Source organism: Delphinus delphis, chromosome 1, assembly GCF_949987515.2.
Source record: "Delphinus delphis chromosome 1, mDelDel1.2, whole genome shotgun sequence".
NCBI lineage: Eukaryota > Metazoa > Chordata > Mammalia > Artiodactyla > Delphinidae > Delphinus > Delphinus delphis.
Window position 1 is genome coordinate 4,757,403 of NC_082683.1, and position 20,113 is coordinate 4,777,515.

At 45.4% G+C, this 20,113-nt stretch overlaps 1 protein-coding gene across 2 annotated transcripts in view; it reads left to right on the top strand.

Annotated features, from left to right (window-relative positions):
- Window positions 1-273: 273 nt before the first annotated feature.
- The window catches only part of CAMTA1 (calmodulin binding transcription activator 1), an 890,922-nt gene continuing 871,082 nt past the window's right edge, over window positions 274-20,113 (top strand). The window contains exons 1-3 of one of the 2 annotated variants that reach the window (XM_060013510.1): window positions 274-408; window positions 5,536-5,570; window positions 7,705-7,795. In XM_060013510.1, the coding sequence (XP_059869493.1) occupies window positions 384-408; window positions 5,536-5,570; window positions 7,705-7,795 (151 nt within the window). In that variant the 5' untranslated portion in view covers window positions 274-383. The remainder of the gene's footprint in view (window positions 409-5,535; window positions 5,571-7,704; window positions 7,796-20,113) is intronic. The other variant, XR_009519764.1, reaches the window with a different exon arrangement.

A 20,113-nucleotide genomic window follows, 5' to 3' on the forward strand; every position in this document is an offset into this window, starting at 1 on the left:
GATTGGGCAGTTCTTTCGTGCTCTGGCCACTGGAAAGCTTTGTTTAGGTCTGGAAGGCGGGCTTTCCTGGGAGTGGGTGGGGAGGGGGCGTTGATTCTTGACCAATCCTTTCATTCCGTTGGGTGGTGACTAGCCAATGGGCCGGATGGATAGGACGCTCCTCCCGGAGAGTAGTGAGACCCCTGGTGCGGGACGATTGGTGGCGGGAGCGATGAGTGGCAGCCGCGCGGCCCAACGGGCTCAGTGCGTGGGCCGCGGGGCGGGGCCAGGGCGGGTGCGCGGCGGCGGCGGGGTGGCTGGGCCGGCGGCGGCGGCGGCGGTACGAGGCGCGCGCTCGGGGTCCCGGTCGCGAGGAGGAGGAGGATGTGGCGCGCGGAGGGGAAATGGCTGCCGAAAACAAGCCGGAAGGTAAGAGCCGGAGCGTGAGGGGCCGGGGGTGGCGCGGCGGGCGGCGGGACCCGGCCCCGCCGGACATCCCGGGCATCGGCGGCGCCGGGCGGGAGCGCGGGGGCGCGGCGGCGGCGGCGGCGGGCGGGCGCCCCGGGCCGGGGAGGGGGCGGCGGGTGGGGGGGCGGAGCGCGGCCGGGTCCTGAGGTGACACGCGGGGCGGCGGAGCGCGGCGCCGCACACCCCCACCCGGGGGCGGGCTGGGGCCGGAGGGGCGGGGGGCCGGCGGGCGGGGGCCGGGCCCAGCGAGGAGGAGGAGCCGCGGAGGGAGGGCCGGCGCCTCCCCCACCCGGACCGGGCATCCCCGCCGCTCCCGGGCCCGGCGCGGCCCCCGCCCCCCGCGCCGGGCCCGGTGGGGGCCGCGGGGCGGAAAGTTTATCCTCCTCAGGCCCCCTCCGGCCCCGCGCCCAGCTGCCCCGGACCGGTCCCTGTCGGGGCACCGCCGGCGCTCAGCCTCGCCGTCCCTGGTTCTCGGCGGCGGGGCCGGGCAGTCTCTGTCCAGCCTCACCCTGGAGCCCCGTGGGCGCCTCCCAGAGCCGGAGGGGTCCCCGCGCTTCTCCCCACCAGGGGGACCCCCTCCTGCTGAGCGTCCCCGGGCCGAAGGGCCTCGTGTGACCCCTCCCCCTTCCGTTCCTGGGAGGGGGCCTGCGCAGCATCCCCGCCCCCAGCAGTCGCTCCCATCCTACTCTTGCCCTTGCACCCCTCGCAGCCAGGAGGGTGGGGTCTTCGTTTCTGTGGCAAGTGATGATCTCCATATTCCCTTGCCCTTTACCTTCTGTGACCCTGATCCTCCTTTGGCAGAGGGGTCCGTATCATCCTCTCATCCTCTGTGGAATCTTTTGGGGCCTCTGCACACCATTTATTGACCCTTTTGTCAGGACAAGGGGACTCGGGCTCCCCATGTTCTTCTTCTCTCACCCAGTGGATAGTGGGGGCCTGTGCAGCTCTGAAGTCATTTCTAAATAGGAAAGCACATACTTCTTACAGATTATGCACGCTCTCCGCACACTTTCCTGGGTTAGGGTGAGCTCATTTCCTGAATACCCTTTGAGTTGCCCTCTCTCTCTTTTGGGAGGAACTGGACATTCCACTGCTCCTTTCCCCATCTGTCTCTCTCCCCTGACACGTCTCTCTCCTTGGAGTTTCTCGTCTGGGTGAGGGTGGTTGCCCCATCAGATATAGGGCCGGGGTCCCGGCAGTGACGGCCTGTGTCTGAGGAAAACGGGTCTATTTTTGCTTCCAGTTTACTCTCGCTCTTAGGTCGGGGCAGCATTCATCAGTTGACGCTACCCTCCCCCCCCAGAAAGAGGTTCATGTGCCCTTGGCTTTTGGTGTTCGGATTACTGTCTTCTGTGCAGTGAGAACCAGACTTCATACATCCTACATTCAAGAGACTTTGAACCTTCCCTGGAAATAAACTTCCCATTTCTTTTTTAAGAGAACTCATATCCTCCTTATGGCTTCTGTTTCCCAGTCAGCCATATTTAGTGAGCCTGTTACCTTGACTTTTTCTAATTTTCTTAAATTGTATTCATGTTGGCTGGGTAAGAAGAAGCCATATGCCTTTCCATCCAGAAAAGGGAGTGTAGACACCCATGTCGCCCACATGCCATTCGGGAAGAGGTTGCTAGTGTGCTCCTTGTTGTACTAGAACCTTCCTTGGGCCCTGGTGTTGTCTCTCGTGGGATGCAAACATTTCTTTCAATCTTATAGGTTCCAGGTGAAGGGGAAATTTAGATGCTTTCTGTTTTTTTGCTGCTCTGGTTCCTTTTTGGCAAAAAATGATACTATGCATTTGTTTATATGTATATATGCACATAGGCATGTATTTATATGTGAAATCATATCCTTTACTTATACACAGGAAGTTGGAAGGGTTAGATGACTCTCTGTACATCTTGGGTGTATATGGGGACCTTGACGTGTAAGGACATAGCTATGTATCACTGTTGTTGGTAACTCTTCAGGCTTAGAGGAATCAGAAGACTCATTGATAAATGGCCAATTCTTAACCGCTCTTTCCTTTGTCATTTGTACGGTACTGAATAAGCAGAATGACATCCTGAATGTCCACCAAGTCCCTGAATACACAAAGTGTAGAGGGCTTGCCCATGTGCGCCAAAACTTAGGCATTCTGAATTTAGGGGTGGTCTTCTCTGCTTGGTTCTTCACGGGGTGAAAAGTTCCCATCTTGACTTCTTTACTGCCGTGTAGGAGAGAGAGATTTCATGTATTTTGGGCACAGGATAGGGGCAGGTGAGAAGAATATGTGTTTCTGTGACAGAACTAGGAATGAATGGCCATAAATATGTCACTGTTTTATTTTGACCATTTAAATAATTGAGAGAGGTTGTGCACATTAGGAAAAGTTACCTTTGGGAAGGCCTGTGACACTTTGTGGAAGGGTGGGAGGGATGATTCTCCAGGTTTTCTCTGAGCATCACAGTTTGTGTATTTGGCCATTTCCCCTTGGCTCTGGGGCCCCTCCCTCCCCTCCCTCCCATAGCTGGAATGGTTGTTGGGTGCCTCACTCAGCAGCCCAGTCTTACTTTGGGACAGGTCGAGTGTGGAGCCCCGTCCTCCCCGACAAGCTTTGTCAAGACTGCGCTTTTGGACCTTGAAGCGCTTTTCTAGCCAGGAGACTCTCTACCTGGGTTACTGAGTCCGGGGCAAGGTTACCTGGAGGATTGCTCAGCATGAGTCGTTGACTTCACGGCTTTGCCCCTCAGTCAGTATTGAGTTATCCGGTGGGTATCATACCCATTGTCTGAAAGTTGTGCTTTTGACCTCAATTTCCTTTTTTTTTTTTTTTTAAGTTTTTATGCTATTTCTATTCTGCCTGCATCTATATTCAGTTGATGGAATTGTGTATTTTTAGGGTGTAGTATTAACGACCCTGGGAAAACAAGAGTTGACTATCTGCTGTATATGTTGGCGTGTTCCCAGTAGAGTCCTCTCTCTTCCAGTGGTGGATCCTCTCCTGCTCTTCCCTGTACCACCGACTGCCTTTTGGAATTTTCCCTGCCCACCAGGGTGCTCCATTCCGAGGGCAGTAGAACGAAAATGGTAAAGGTTAGAGGAACACACTGGAGGTTAGTGTGCAAAGTTAATGTTCCTTTCTTGGAGTTTGATGCAGTTGTGCTTTCTGTGTCACCTGTCCCCGTAGATTATTGGAGATCAGCTTTTTCCTCTTACTTTTCCAGTGCACGGTCAGGTAGACAGGTTCTGTTCTCTTAATGATTTTTCTTTTTTATATCTTTCTGTTAGAGCATCACTCTCCCCTGCCCGCAGCCCCCTCTCCCCTTACCCCCAGCTTTCTGGACAAGGTTGGGTGACCCACGGGACATCTCTTCCCTGGCCTTTTTGAAGACCTGACTTATCCTGCGCCTGGGAAATGTTGGGTTTCTTCATCTCATTGTTCAGTGGATTCAGAATGTTGACATGTTCGCGGCAACCTGTACTCATGGTCAGGTTGGGTCAGATTTTCCTTTTCCAAACAGTAGGGTTGCTCTTGCCTCCTCTTTGAGACATCTTTATATATCCTGCTTATCCACATTTTCCCATTTCTTTAGTTTTTAGGCTTTCCTCTTACAATAACCTATTCTTTAGAGTCAGGTGGCATTGTTTTAGCTCTCTGTTTATGCTGGGTGTGGCCCCTGTGCCTGGTGGGATTATATTTCTTTCTGGCTGCTTCTTAGTTGGCCCATCTTCTAGCTTAACATTTCTTCCCTTCCTCATTCCTCTGGGCCATTCTTCGTTTCCCATTTCCTGAGTTTTGGGGAAATACATCTTTGTGTGCAGTTGTACTTCTTTCTAATTTCCTTATGGAAAAAGCAACAGAAGGTGATTCTCATGTTCTCTTCCTTTCCCCTCCTAGTTGTGTGCATTGCCTCCTTTGTGGGACCTTTGCATTTGGCCTTTTGGAGAGAAGTTGTTTTTACATCCACGTTCCCATCACTGAGTGCATTCATCCTGGAGACCTTCATTCACTGAGCTTGTATTACGTGCAGGGATCTGTGTGTGCGTGGGGGGGCAGGTTATGTGACTGCTTGAGACCATAGGGGTCTTGTTAGCCTTTTAGTGCAAATGACATCGCTGCGTATCTTGTGCTTGTCTTTTTATGTATTCGTGTAAGGAATTCTTTTCTGAACTTGTTTGGATTGTACTCTTACAAAGAGATAACTCTAATAGTGTACTATCCCATTGAGCTTTTCCCTGTCCCTGCGGGAGTCGGGGTGGTGGAGAGGGTGGAGGGCAGACTGGGAGAAGCACTCAACAGCCTTCCTTCAGACTGTGTGTGGGGTGTGTGGGGGTGTGGGTGTGTGTGTAGAAAAAAGTAGTCAGCCTTCTTCCTAAATGTCTAGGTATAACTTCTAGGTCATTAGATATATGTTGATTGGGGCCCTTGTATAACATCTGAACAGCAGCATAGTGGGGATGGTATAGAACATGAAATCAAATACATCCTTTCTAGAAGGAAGTGACAGAACATTTTCTCATGATTAACTGGTAAATTTCATATTATCAGCTAGTAAGGACAGTATGTGCTGCTGGTACATTTTCGCTGCCAGGAAGTGTTATATCTAAATTTTACGCCTAATTGTAGTGACCATTCTTAGGCTAGGTATCTGGTATACATATCACTGCTTTTGTTTATTATGTGACTTTTAATTCTTTACACTTTTTATTGGCACTGTTATTTGTGTCTTTTCTTTATTTTGGTAAATAGCCTTATAGTATTTTGGGGTGTAGGTTTGGTGTACCTAATGATGAGAGTAATGATAAAGAATTAACCTGAAGTGCACTTTTTCTTTTCCTCCTATGTTAAATCAGATTTCCCCTCTACAATATCTGTAGAAACCAATTTTGCTAGTGTTTCAGTCTTAAGAAGAGCTCTTGTTTAAGATTGTTGTAGTATGGGGTTTGCCATTGTCCTTTATCTGTGTGAATATGTGACTGAATATTTTCTGTGGGGACAAGGTGATGTGTGTTTCTGTTGTATTTCCATTATAACAGATCATTTTCTAAAATGTTCTGTATCTTCTGGAATTACTTACCATGATCTTTTTTTTTCTTTTTGATGTCTAGGTGACTTAAATCCTACCTCCCTTTCTTCCCACAAGGTTTGTTTATTGCCCTTCTCATTGTTATTATAATAAAAAATTGTAGATTACTGTATTTATAGCCTTTCTGTCATTCAGTAAAGAGGGATGCCCACCATTCTTTTTGTCCTGTAGTAAGAGGCAGTGTTACTCCTTGTAGGGAGATGGAATGGGATTTAAGCCACAAGGTAAGGGGTGATGGTAGTATTTGTAACTGGATAGCATCCTCGGTGAAACACTGTGTGCTTTTGGCGCCTGGGCCTCCCCGTGTAGAATTTTGGAAATTTTTGTTTTTGCTGCATTTAGCCAACTTCTTTCTGTTTCTTTGGCTTGATAACGATACACTTCTTTGGGCAGAGGCAGCAAGTATGCTACTGATACTTCATTTGGGGCCTTCATTCACGAGGTAGTGTGGGGTCTTCTAATGTCATGCTGCCTGTCTTAGTACCATCTCTGGTCTTTGGTGTCTTTGAGGGTGAGGGCAGGAAGTGTTCTGGCTCCGCTTCTATGTCCATAGAACATGAGTTAGGATGCACGGTCATTCACCCCCTGTTCCAGATTATAGTGTGTAATCTGTCTTTCGTTTCTTTTTATTTATTTTTTGAATACCTAATCAGGTTCAGGATATAGTTGATCAGACGCTATTAGATCCCTGTATCTTGTGCCATCCATGGATGTCGTGGCCATCAGTCCTGCGATTAAGATGTGTTACCATTCTGTCATTGGGACTTGTAAACATATAGATGGTCTTCCGTCCTGTGATATTTGTCATGTATTTGTAAGGAGAGTGTTTCTTTGTATATATTGACAAGGACAGCCATCCTTGAATTTTTTATATGGTGGGACGCAGTAAAGGGTGTTTTTTTTTCTCCCCATCAGTATGCTGGCTGTGTATTTCTGAGGTTCTCTTGCATCTTTCTGCTTTGAACGCCATTGCTTGTAGAAGGTCATGGGCCTCCTTGTGTAAAGATTGGTAATGCTTCCTGAGCATTTTTTAGTTCATTACCCTGGACTAAAAAAGAAATATGTACCCCACTGCAAAGAGAGGCCAAGTGTCAGCCACTTTACTTCCCTTTTCACTTTTTTTAAAGAGGGTCGTTCATTTACTTTCAGCTAATTGACATACCGTAAGCTGGAATGACCAGAGATATTTTTGAAATGGTTCTTCTTCTACATTCACCCCAGTGTTTTGCTCATTCTTGGTAGAATTGCATGTTCTCTTCCACATGAGTCCCTCATTTGGAAAAGTGCAATCCCATTTTATTTCTCTTTTTCAGATTTAGCAAGGCCCTTCAAGACATGTAATGAACGTATCCCTTTCTGAGCCTGTTAGGAGAGGGTATCGGCAGGGGAGGAAGACGTGCTGGTTGGGGCTGGACCCCTCACTCTGCTCTCTGCAGTATGGCTTTGTACTTACAGGTGCCTGATGTGACGTGCCTTCAAGTAAATGTTTGGGGCTGAGTTCTGAACAGTTTTAAACACGTCATCACCTGGACACTGATTAAGTGGCATTAATCTCACCCGTGATCTCACTTCCTAATGTCACCCAAAATACACCCCCCCCCCACCCCCACCGCCCAAATCTAAAAACAGCACTCATAACAAAATCCCCAGAAAGGAAACCATGAAGGCCGGCTCTGACCCCGCCTCCTCTGCGGCTCAGCTGCTAGCTTTGGACACGTTGTCAGTCGCTCCTTTTTGCATAGACAGCCTTCAGTGGGGTTGGCAGGTGACACAGACCGTTCAGTCATTTAACAGACCGTGCCGGTCTCTCCTATCTTTCCTTAGCAGTTACCACAAGGTAAGATCATGTATTTAGTCACTTAAAAACACTTGCCAAGTGGATTTTTCCTCCTTTATTTCCACCTAACCTTTAGAATGAATACTGGAATTTGTCTTCTCATGGTAATAGTGAGTTACTGTGTCCCTACTTTTGTGCCCAACCTCTATGAGAAAATGGGGCACTAACTCTCTGAAACGGCAGTCCGACTCACCAGGACTCGGACCTTCTCTCTGTGGCCTGCACATCATTGCGGAGATGACTTATAACTTTCAGCTAAATCTAGTGTCTGTAACAAGTGATAAACCAGATATCTAAGTCTATTGAATCTTTTTTACAGCATACGTTTAACAGTATGCATCTGTGTTATATTAGAATGATATGCAGATACAGCCAGAGGTACTCCTGCAACTAAAAAAAAAGAAAGAGAGAAAGAAAACAAAGGCTTTTTTCTACTTTGAAAAACAGGGACTACCTTTTCTTCCTTCATCAGGGTTGATTTAGATTGCCAGAAAGCATTTCTGAGGGTACAGCAATACAATCAAGAGTTAGTCTTTTTGAAACTTAGATTTGGTTTTTAATTCTTAGCTGAAAAGTTATTTTTATTTATTTATTTATTTTTGCGGCATGTGGGCCTCTCACTGTTGCGGCCTCTCCCGTTGCGGGGCACAGGCTCCAGACGCGCAGGCTCAGCGGCCATGGCTCACGGGCCCAGCTGCTCCGCGGCACGTGGGATCTTCCCGGACCGGGGCACGAACCCGTGTCCCCTGCATCAGCAGGCGGACTCTCAACCACTGCACCACCAGGGAAGTCCCCTGAAAAGTTATTCTTGAGGAGGTATGTGCCCCACTGGTTTTCTGGGGCACATGGATATCAAACCATTTGGAAGCAATAAAAAGAAATTGGTACAAAGTGGGAGGTTATCAAAGAGAAGGAAAAGATGCGATAGTGAAGAAATTACCCATTTATTTTATTTTATTTTATTTTTTACCCATTTATTTTTAAAAAATAATCTCAAAATGATGACTGTGATTGTAAATTCAGAAATTCTAAGGAAAAAAAATGGAACGTTGGTATGGTTACCGTGCTGAAATCGGCAAATATACTTAATTGTATGAAGAACACTCCCCAAAATGGGGATGCTTAGAAGATAAAGAAGTTGATGGGATTGGTTATTTTAAAATGTTAAGTGTTTTTTCTCTTTTAAAAAGTAATTGAAATAAAGTAACCCTTAGTTAAGAGAATGTAAACTTTAATGGAAGTTCAGCAGAATGAAACATTTAAAAAGTGAAATTTGAAGATAAGGATTTTTTATTGTGAATCCACAAGGGGGTAGTGATGTTCTATCAAAGATACTTGTGGTGGAAATGTGAGATGATCTCTTTTAACATTTTAGATTTTCAGATAAAACCGGTATGTTTGCATTTTAACTTAATAAGATCTTTTTAAAATGTTTATTGGCAAAATTGTTTACTGCTTAAATTAAAAAAAAAAATCCGTTTTGGGTGAATGGCTATTTTAAGCCATGTGAGTGGTAAAGAAGAGAAAATGTCCCTGTAGTTTTGTGCTCTGGAGGGGTGATCGAGGCTCTGAGGGTCACTTATTTTCTAAGACTGTAATAATCTTAAGTTTCCTGGGAAACATTAGGAATCTAGGAATCAGTTACTTAAGTGTCCTGAATAATAGGATTTTAGTAAATTGTGTCTAAACTTCATAGAAGTTTGTAATACTAGTTGTATTTTTTTTTTTAGTAGTTGTATTTTAAGTTCTGTCAAGAGATGAAAAATGTGAACAGTCCACATACTAGCTATTCTTAATAGTTCTAAGTAAATCAGTTTTTTTTTTTGCAATACGCGGGCCTCTCACTGTTGTGTCCTCTCCCGTTGCGGAGCACAGGCTCCGGACGCACAGGCTCAGCGGCCATGGCTCATGGGCCCGGCCGCTGTGCGGCATGGGGGATCTTACTGGACTGGGGCACGAACCCGTGTCCCCTGCACTGGCAGGCGGACTCTCAACCACTGCGCCACCAGGGAAGCCCCTAAATCAAATTTTTATAATCTCTTTTTTTATTAGTTTATATTACATCATTAGATAAAAGCGTTTTTTCCCCTGTTACATAAAAATTCCAGTAGCTTGCCTGAGGTCACTGAGTCCCACCCTGTATATTCAGAATTGTTTAAATATTAGGCATGGGGCTTCCCTGGTGGCACAGTGGTTGAGAGTCCGCCTGACGATGCAGGGGACATGGGTTCGTGCCCCGGTCCGGGAAGATCCCACATGCCGTGGAGCCTGCGTGTCCGGAGCCTGTGCTCCGCAACGGGAGAGGCCACAACAGTGAGAGGCCCGCGTACCGCAAAAAAAAATTAGGCATGGTTTGGCAATGCCAGATAGGTTTTAGTGAAGAACTAAAACTATGTTGTGTGCTCTTTTTTGAATGTGATGGCACACGGCGGGAGGAAGATTTAAGATGCGAATGAGACTTTGTTCTTATTTAGAGACATAGCTAACCATACTTTAAAAAAAATAGTACTTTTAACAATAATATGAAATATTTCCGTGGTTTAGAAGTTATGATTGTTCATGGCATATGCCATGTGTATTTTTCATATTTGGCCTAGGGAAAAGGTTGTTAATGTGGTTCTTTCTCTCTCTCTCTTCTCTCTTTTTTCCCCTCCCTTGTTTTGAGCAAGGGCTTTTTCTATCTTATATCCTTTATTAAATGACTAGTGGCTTAACATCCCCAAAGATGCACTGTTTCTTCACAGACTACCCTGAGCTCTGCTGGGAGCTGAACTATGACGTCAGCGTTTTCATTCATGAGTTTGGTTCTTCCAAATCTCTTCTCTTGTTCTGTGTTCCCAAGCTGAGTTCTGGCACATGGACAAATCAGTTTACCATCAGCCCATAAATCAGCGATAAAAGGTAAAACAAAAGATAAGATACTGGAGTTGTTTCAACAGAGCTGGAGTTGCTCATGCTGATTTGCATCAGTGTAGCTTGGACAAGGTTTCTGGCGAAACAGATTGAATCCTAAAAACAGTCAGTTTAATTATCTCATGATTTTGTGGATTGAGCTGTGTTGTGAACATATTGACACTACATTTTTGTTCTCCCATGAAGTTCAGGGTGCTGTGCTGTAGCTCCTTTGTTATAAAGCAGCATTTCTGTTGTAATTTGGCTAAATCAGAGGATTCTACTTTATTTCAGAGAGGTTAGGCCTGCAGATTAAATTATATTCTATGCAAATTACTTTTGGAATACATTTGGATTTTTTTTGAGGGGGGAGGGATTCTCTTCCTCTTGAAATATTTTAAATAACTATTGTTTGATACTTAGAGTTTCAGTATGTTGTGATTATAATTATGTAACTGGCATGGCAGCTCTTGTGTCGGAGTTGGGTTTTATCTTCCTAGATCACACACTCCTGTAGCTGTTGACTCTAGCTTCTCCTCCAGGGAGGTCACTGCTTGTAATTTAGTGCTGCGTGAGAGCAGTTCTTGAAGAAATCTTGTTTGGAGTTTGCCTCTGCAGGGCCGTGTTGGAGGCTGAGCCTCTGGCGTCTGGCATCTTTCGGGCCTCCTGTAGTTGATGAATGGTGAGCTATAAAAAAAAGTTCATTTTCTCTGGTTTCTTGGGGGTTTGTTGACTTTCCAGTTATTTAATTGCCAAGAAACATCTAGAAGTAAAATGTGTTATATTTAAAAATCATTTTGGCTCAGTTACAATTTATGGTTAGAGATGATTCAAATTGCAACCATTTTGATTGATACCCAGTGTTACTCCTGAGATGACTTTTTAAACCTCCTGACAACTCAGAGATATTGTCTTCTCCCAGCCTTAAATGAAATGAGAGCTTGGTGTTCCTTTAGGTTGAGCCAAGTTTTCTGGTGGGGAACAGAGATTCGTGGTCTGTTATTTAGCTTCCTCCTTTAAGTAGATGCTCTGAGGAAAAAAATGAGAGCAAGTAGACATGCATAAGCATTTGAAGCTGACTTAAATGACATTTATTATTTTCTCTAAGAACTGAATCATTTTAAAATTATTTAAACACAATCTCCAGGAAGGAATCTAATTGTAAATACTGTTGAAGAAACGAATAGTTAATGGTAGAGGGTTTCCGTAAACACGCAGTCATTTTCAAAACGGTGTTCTACTGTGTACTGCTGTAGGATTTATGAAAAGTTATGGGTTTTGATATCAGATTTCAAAATGTTGGGCAGCCTAGCTGTAGTGCCAGCAATATCATTTTTGTCTTACCCTGAACCAAACAGTGCTAGATGAGTCCTCTGGCCACAAAGGCTTAGGTTTCCTGTATGGCTTTGAGAACAAGTCCACTGTGGTTCCCAGCGCGTACTCTTCTCTTTCAGTAGCCAGGAACACTGGCGAACAGGAGCAAGGACCCCAGCTAGAGGTGTATTTGCTGTGCTTGCTGCCACTTCTGTAGGCTGGGTGCTAGGAGCCTCTCTCCCTGGCCTCTGCAGCCTTCTCTTCCTTACCAGATCCTACTTCGTCACTCTTGATTCTGGCTCAGCATCTCATCTTGCTTTTCCTAGGCTTCTGCTCTCGTGTAATGAGTTAGTCGGTCATAGTTTTAAGGGGATTCACGTGTTGGGTAGAGGGTAGTCCTGGCGACAGCCTCTAAAGTTCCTTCCCAATCTGACTTATGATGCTAAGAAAACGAAGTTGCATGTGTGGGATTTCGCTTCATGGCTTGCTGTGCTGGTGTGCAGCTGTCTCATTCTGTGTAACTCTCTTTTCCTTTTGAGGTACTTGCTCCAGGTCAGGCCGTCTGTGTACGAGGAATTTGAACTATGGTCACCGAGGTGCCTCCTTTCTGGTATACGGAGAGGGCTTAATTTTTTAGGTCTAACACGTTGCGAGTTAAAAATTGCAAAAGAAATTGTTAAAGTTGTTAAAGATGCACAGCACAAAAATGTTCATTCTGCTTAGTTCTTCCCTGTGACACATTTCAGGTCTTTATTCTGATATGGATGAGAGCTTATAGTGTTGGAAAAGCAGACTTAGGTAACACACGATGACAGAGGCGAGAGTGTCTGCTAACCTCAGACATTTATGTTTAAGGTAGTGTTATTTATATTCCTTTAGCTTTATTTCCTGGAGTTGATTAGTATAACTGTTATTAGGATGTATCTATTGCTAGACTCTTCCTACTAAGAAACTCTTGTGGATTGGGGAGTTTCGGTGAGTCCACTGTAATTGATCATATAGCATCTTCACTTGTGCATACTCCCCGGGCTGCTCCAGGCCTGGCGTTTGGAGATACCTTGAATATAATTTAGTTTTTGAAAGTTTCTTTCATATTTAAAGATACTGAGGGTCAAGTTAAAGTTCCCGGTGTTCTTGGCAACATTCTCTGCCTTATCCTTTCTGTCTCTGCCATTATGAAATGTGCTGGCTGAATCATTTGCTTTGACAAAGCTTCTGATGGAGGTCTCTTCCTCATTTAATTTTATCAGTAACAGGCTGTTGTGCTTACAAAGAGAGCTATAACAAGCGGAAGGTGACGAGTGGGTACTCAACATTTTTGAAGTACTTGTTTTTCTTCCTAGGGGTCCTCTAGAAATTGATCATGGATTACTTGACCAAGTTCAAGGCCCAGAGGTTTATTCCAGGCACTCTGGGAGGCAAGGACCATGAGTCTTTTTCCACTGAATCTGATTATTCTACAGATGACCCATTGCTGCCCGTATGGGTGTCTTCTGATGCAAATCAGGTGATAGTGGCAGCCTTTCTAACTGGGCTGGATCTCCTTGACAGCCGGTGTGTGTCCTCTGCCGGTATTTTTAGGCTCCAGCTTCTGTGGCCGGGGCTGAAGGAGCCGAGGATGGACTTAGCCGCCCTGGGGCTGCTCCAGGTGGTTGCGGGTGTTCTCTGCCGTCTCCCCGCCAGCGCCTTTAGCACCACCTTGTCGCTTGATGACAGAGCATAGACGGAAATCCCTGTTTAATACAAAAGAATGAAAAAGTCGTGGTTTTCAGAGCGCTTTGAAAGATAAACAGTGGTGAGCGGTGATGGTGCAGAACGGCGTGAATGTACTTAATGCCACTGAATTGTACACTCAGAAAGGGTTAAAGTGGTACATTTTAGGTTATGTGTGTTTTCCACAATTAAAAAATAACCCCAAATGGATTTAAAACCCAATGAGAAAAGTAGCTATAAGGAGCTAAAAGTAAATGTATGGCAATGTTTTCATTACACTAAGTTGGCAGGTTGTGCCTTAAATAAAGCATCAAAATCCCCTGCCCCCCCCCACCCTGCCGACCCCTGCATGCGCGCGCACGCGCGCACACACACACACACACACACACACACACACACTAAACGAACATCAGGTGGCTCTGAGGTTCATTTATATAGAAAGTGGACACTAGGACACTTGATGTCAGGGAGGGGAAGCTGGCCCTCCTTTAGTTGGAGCTGTTTTTCTTGCAGGGAACACAAGCCACTTAGGTTAAGTGAAGGTGGTTTTTGTATAAGGAGAGCAGAGGCCAACTGGACAGTCTGGGAACTGCACCCGGAGAGCCTGGAGTGGCCTTTTCCTCTGGAGCCCCTGGGGCTGAGCGGGGGTCATGGTTCTGCTGGCCCCCCTCTCTGCTGCTCCCCGTTTCTCCTTGCACACAGGGCTTCTCACTCGCACGCAGGCTTCTTGCCTCACCGTAGTTGGCACGCAGTGGGCAGGGGTCCCGGTCATGGCTTCTGTGCATCCTGACTCTGGTTCCAGGGCTCACTGTCATCTGACTCCAGTCTCTATGGCGTGTGTTTAAAATACTCTAGACTGAGGTTTGGACTGACTCCTCTCAGCCACTTGCTTTGTTCCATGGCTGGGTGTTCACCCCGGTCCGGTGCACGCTGAGAGAGGGCTGGTTAGGGTTGCTGGCCTGCTGATCACTTAGAGGGGCTTAAGGTGAAGGATTGTGGGAGAAGGGGACTGTAGCAGGGGGTCCTGATGCCTTGACCTCTGTCTCCATCAGACAGTGTAAAAGAAAGAATATTGACTCCAAAATGGATTTCTCATGTCCACTCGCTATAGTGAGTAAACTTTTTGCAGAGAAAATGTTCCCTGTGGCTACAGCTATGAGGCGGAGCATCCTCAGCCAGCCAGCCCACTTGTGTGTGGAGCAAGTCAGCAGTGGGTGTAGCAGCTGTCCCAGGGCTCGTGCTTGGAGTGGTGGTGAAGCAGCCGGGACCCGTGGGAACCTGGTGGCCTGGCAGCCATTGCCCTGGTGGTTCTCAGGGAGAACCAGGCAGTGTGAGGGATGCCAGTGTCTTCTGAGGTGTCCCACGGTTGAGATGCTTGGGTGGGCTCCCTTGCCTTTCCCCTTCTTGTGGACCACTAAACCTGGACGGTTGGAGACATTGCCTCTGAAGAGGGAGTCTGGAGGGAGGAAACGGAACAGCCTCTGTCTTAAGCACATGCGGCTACCTGTATGCATACTTGTTTGGCTTTTTCTTCGTATCCTTCCTGCGTCTAATCTCAGGTTTTTCTTGATTTCTCATGGTAGAAGGAGGAAGTAAAATTATAGTAAACAGTAGAAGACTGAAAGCAGGGGTTTGGAGGTCTATGTAAAAGGGCTAGTAGCCAGCACACCAATGAAGTCAGAAAATACAGCTGCTTAGTAATTGATGTTTCATAGTGATGACCTTGAGTGTATTCACAGAAGCAATACTAAGTATGCTCTGCTTAACAAAAGAGGAAAGTATATAATGTTTTAAAGATACATAAAGGGATTTGATTCCTTTTTAGTAACAGCTTTATTGAGGTATAATTCATATAACATAAAATTCACCCTTTTAAAATATACAGTTAAGTGGTTTTTAGTATATTTACACAGTTGTGTAACTATCACCACTATCTAATTCTAGAACATCTTCATCACTCCAAAAAGAAACCTCTACCCGTGAGTAGGCACTCTCCTTTCCTCCCTCTCCTCTGCTCTAGGCAATTAGAAATCCACTCTCTGTCTTTATGGATTTGCCAATTCTGGACATTTCATATAGATGGAATCCTACAATATGTGGCCTTTTGTGACTGGCTTCTTTCCCTTAGCATAATGTTTTCATCCACGTTATACTATATATCAGAACTTCATTTCTTTATGGTGGAATAATACTCTATTATATAGATATACCACATTTTATTTATCTGTCCACCAGTTGATGGACATTTGAGTTATTTCCACTTTTTGGCTACTATGAATAATGCTGCTATGAACATTTGTGTACATGTTTTTGCATGGACATGTGTTTTCACTTCTCTCCGGTGTACACCCAGGAGTGGAATTGCTAGGTCATATGGTAACTCTGTGATTAACTTTTGAGGAACTGCCTGACTGCTTTCTAAAGTGGCTGCATCATATTACATTCCCGCCAGTGATGTTTGAAGCTTCCAATTTCTCCACAGCCTTGCTGGCACTTGTTATCTGTCTTTTTTTTTTTTTTTTTTTTTTTTTTTTTTTGCGGTACGCGGGCCTCTCACTGTTGTGGCCTCTCCCATTGCGGAGCACAGGCTCCGGACGGGCAGGCTCAGTGGCCATGGCTCACGGGCCCAGCCGCTCCGTGGCATGTGGGATCTTCCCGGACTGGGGCACGAACCCGTGTCCCCCTCTTCGGCAGGCGGACTCTCAACCACTGCGCCACCAGGGAAGCCCTGTTATCTGTCTTTTTGATTACAGCCATTCTAGTGGATGTGAAGTGGTATCTTATTGTGGTTTTGATTTGCATTTTCTAAAGGCTAATGATGTTGAGCATCTCTTCTTGTGCTTATTGGCCATTTGTGTGTCTCCTTTGAAGGAATGTGTATTCAAGGCCTTGGCCCATTTTTGAATCGAGTTGTTTGGTTTTTTGCTTTTGAGTTGTAGGCATTTTTGATATATTCTGAATATCAATCCCTTATCAGATGTATGATTTGCACATATTTTCTCCCATTCTGTGGATTGTCTTTTCACTTTCTTGCTGGTTTCCTTTGAAGCACAAAAGTTTTAAATTTTGATTGAGTTCAGTCTATCTGTTTTTTCTTCTGTTGCTTATGCTTTTGCTGTCATAATTAAGAAACCATTGCCTAATCCAAGGTCATGAAGATTTACACCTATGTTTTCTTGTCAGAGTTTAATAGTTTTAGCTTTTACATTTAGGCTTCTGATTCATTTTGGGTTTTTGTATGTTGTGAGGTAGGTAGGCTGCCAGCTTCATCCTTTTTTGCATGTGGATATCAGTTGTCCCAGTACCATTTGTTGAAAAGACCATTCTTTTCCCATTGAAGTATCTTGGCACCTTAGCCAAAAATCAGTTGGCCATAAGTGTGTGGGCTTGGTTTTGGAGTCTCAGTTCTAATCCATTGATCTGTATGTCTCTCCTTATGCCAGTACCACACTGTCTTGATTACTGTAGCTTTGTAGTTAAGTTTTGAAATTGGGAAGTGTCTGTCCCCCAACCGTTCTTCTTTTTCAAGATTGTTCTGAATATTCTGGGTTCCTTGATTTTCCATATGAATATCCAGATCAGCTTGTCAATTTCTACAAAAAAGGCTGTTTTGATATTGATAGGGATTATATATTAAATGGGTGGATCAATCTGGGGAGTTTAAATCCTTTTTATGGATCTGCTGGAACTAGTCCTGCCTAACTCAAGCACCCAAGCATCTTGCCTTAAAAAAAAATTGTTGTTTAAACTTATTAATATAGTAGCCTGTGTTGTTGAAAAACCTAATTCTCTGTGAGGCTGGAATTGGACTTTTCAGGTTCCAAGACAGCAAATAGTTACTCATATGGCCTGTATAGGTCGGCTTCTTGTGGTGTGTGTTCTTTTGATGTGAAAGTTTGCTGATGCCTTGCGTGTTTAGAAAAAATGTGGTATTCTGGTTAACACTCATTCTGATTAATAGAGAATTAACAGGTTCCACTCATGAATATTTAATTATAAAAGAGTTAGAATATATTACAGTAATATGACATTAAATTTTATGTAATTGTCATTATTATTATTGGAGGTGTCAGAAATTATTTTAGGATCTTGTAGTCCTGTGGAGGCCATGTGACTATCAGTTACTCTTATACTCTTAAGGCAGCTCATTTACTCAGCACATAATAATAAAGTGCCAGGCCCAGAGAAGGACAGTCATGGTCCCTGTCCTCACGCAGCTGACAGGGAAACCAGCGTTAATCAAGGTGCTGTGTGTGATTACAACTGATACACTGCACTTGCCTTCTTAGTGCTGTATCACGTCCACGCTATGCAGGCGAGTGTAGTGCATCAGAAAGGGATTTGCTCATCTGAAAGCTTGGAGGAGCCTTCTTGAGCTGAACTCTGAAGGAAAATAGGAATTAATTGAGGGAAGAGTGAAGGAAGGAAGTTTTAGGTAATCGGATGGCTGGTTAGGGAGATACATGGGGATACTGTGGTTATATCTGGCTGTTTGTAGCTTTTTTTTTTTTTTTTTTGCGGTACGCGGGCCTCTCACTGTTGTGGCCTCTCCGGTTGCGGAGCACAGGCTCCGGACGCGCAGGCTCAGCGGCCATGGCTCACGGGCCTGGCCGCTCCGTGGCATGTGGGATCTTCCCGGACCGGGGCACGAACCTGTGTCCCCTGTATTGGCAGGCGGACTCTCAACCACTGTGCCACCAGGGAAGCCCTGTTTGTAGCTTTTGAGGAGTCCCTGAAGCCTTGACTCTGGTCTTTACCCCTTAAGTGCCTTGTGACTTTGAGCAAGTAACAACCTTTCTGAGCTTATCTACGTACTGTTTTTTTATCTTATGAGGCAGCGTGTAGCCATTTTTACTTAGAGATACTTACTGAAAACATACAGAAATTTAGGCTTGTGATTGATTGTATTTATATAATTCAAAAATAATTATTTTTTCATGACCCTCTTTGGTTGTTTACTTAGAAGTGCAATGCTGATAAATTGAATATTTTTCTGAACATTTTTCCTAGTCTTGGAAATCAGGATTCACTTCTGTTCATAATACTCCAGAAGCTTCCACCCTGCAGGGGAACAGATATGGATGTAACTGAGTCAAGGCAGGTCATGATGCATGGTGTAATCATGCGCTGGAAGGAACTGGGAAGACTTCTGGAAGGAGGTAGAATTTGACCTGGCATTATTGACAGGCAAACATGCTGGTTTGACGAGAAATTCCAAGCGGAGGAAATGGAGCAAAGGCACAGAGCCAGGAGTACCGGGGAGGCTGGGGTTCCTGGTGCATGTGGGTAGATGAGCCGGGCAAAGTAGGTAGGGGCTGGGCTGTAGGGGCTTGGAAAGTCAGACTGAGGAGCCTGGCGTTTACTCTCTCTGCTTTGGGAGAGGCTTTTAGGCTTTTTTGTTGTTGTTTTGTTTGTTTTTTTAGCGGAGGAGTGGGATTGATTGCTTAGTCAGTTCTGCTTGAAGGTGCTAATAAGGACCTGCTTACTGCTCCGGCGTCCTCGCCAGCGTCCCACTGTGGGGAATTGTTTTAGATTCTGGGTGTCTCAGGGCACCATGCTTTCTCTTGGTTTTAGGCCGTGCGCGCTGTCCTCGCCTTGGCTTAGGAGGCGCACTTTCCTCTAAAACAAATACACACATACTTACACATACGGTCTGTTTTGCTGCCTCTCCTCGTCCTCTGGGTTTCTGCTTAAATAACACTTTTCGGAGTAAGCCTTCTTGACCTAGATCGGGTTGTGTGCCCTTCCCTGGTGCACCCACAGTACTTTATGGTTTTCCTGGTCCTAGATCTTTTACTTGTGTTGAACTTGCTTGTTTACTTCTCTTTCTCCTTCAGTTAGATTTACATCTTTAGTGGTCAGAGGCTTGAATACCTGGCACCTGGGGTGGGCTTAGTAAATGTTTGTTGGTTGAATGAATGAATGAGCAAAGAGGAAGGACTGGAGTTGGGAGACAGTAGCTCCTGGCAGGAACGTCGGTAGCAGTGGGTTGGAAAAAGGAGCTGGTGTGACTGAGCTGTATGTGTATGTGTGAGAGAGGCACAGTTTTGTGCCTGACTGACCATGGGCCTTGAGGGATGAGAAGAGTTGGAGGTGACTTTAGCTTGTGAACCTCAACAGCTGGTGTTAGTGAGGCCATTAACTGAGGGAGGGAGGAATAAGGAGGGATATCTTTGGGGGAGACTGGATGCAAACGTATCGGTTCTGTTTTAGGTGTAATTGGGGTAGCGTTATCATGTGTGCGTACAATATGACATTGGGAGTGTGGATCAGAGATTAGGGAATCATTCATATCACCCTGTTTTTTCTCTTCATTGAACTTTCAGAGGGCAAGGGAGCCCTGGTGATGGAGTCCATAGAGGTCAGCCTCCCTGGCACAGGGCGGGGTGGAGAAGGGTGGTGAGTGGACCTGGAGGGGCAAATAGAGCCTCTGGCAGAGTATGTAAGTTTCATGAATGTAGAACCTTGATTGTCTTGCTTGTGGCTATTATACAGCTCTGTGCCCAGAACAGTGCCTGTTGGTTGAAAGAATGAATCAGTTCAGATGAATTAGGAGTAGAATTCACAGCAGTGGGTGAAATTGTCATGGGAAAAGAGAAGGGACTTGTGGGCAGAAATGTGGTGAATGCTTCCATTTAAGTGACACCAGAGGGGAGAGGACCAGAGGAGACCAAGGAAGAATGGTCAGAGAGGTGTGGTAGAACAAGAACATAAAGTCAGGGACGCTTAGTGCAAAGGGTTGTAAGGAGGTTATCAGTTGTAATGCCGAGAGGTTGAGTAGAATGAAGACTAAGAAAAAGGTACTGATTTTTGTCAATTTGATAGTGAGTTGAGAGGATGAGAA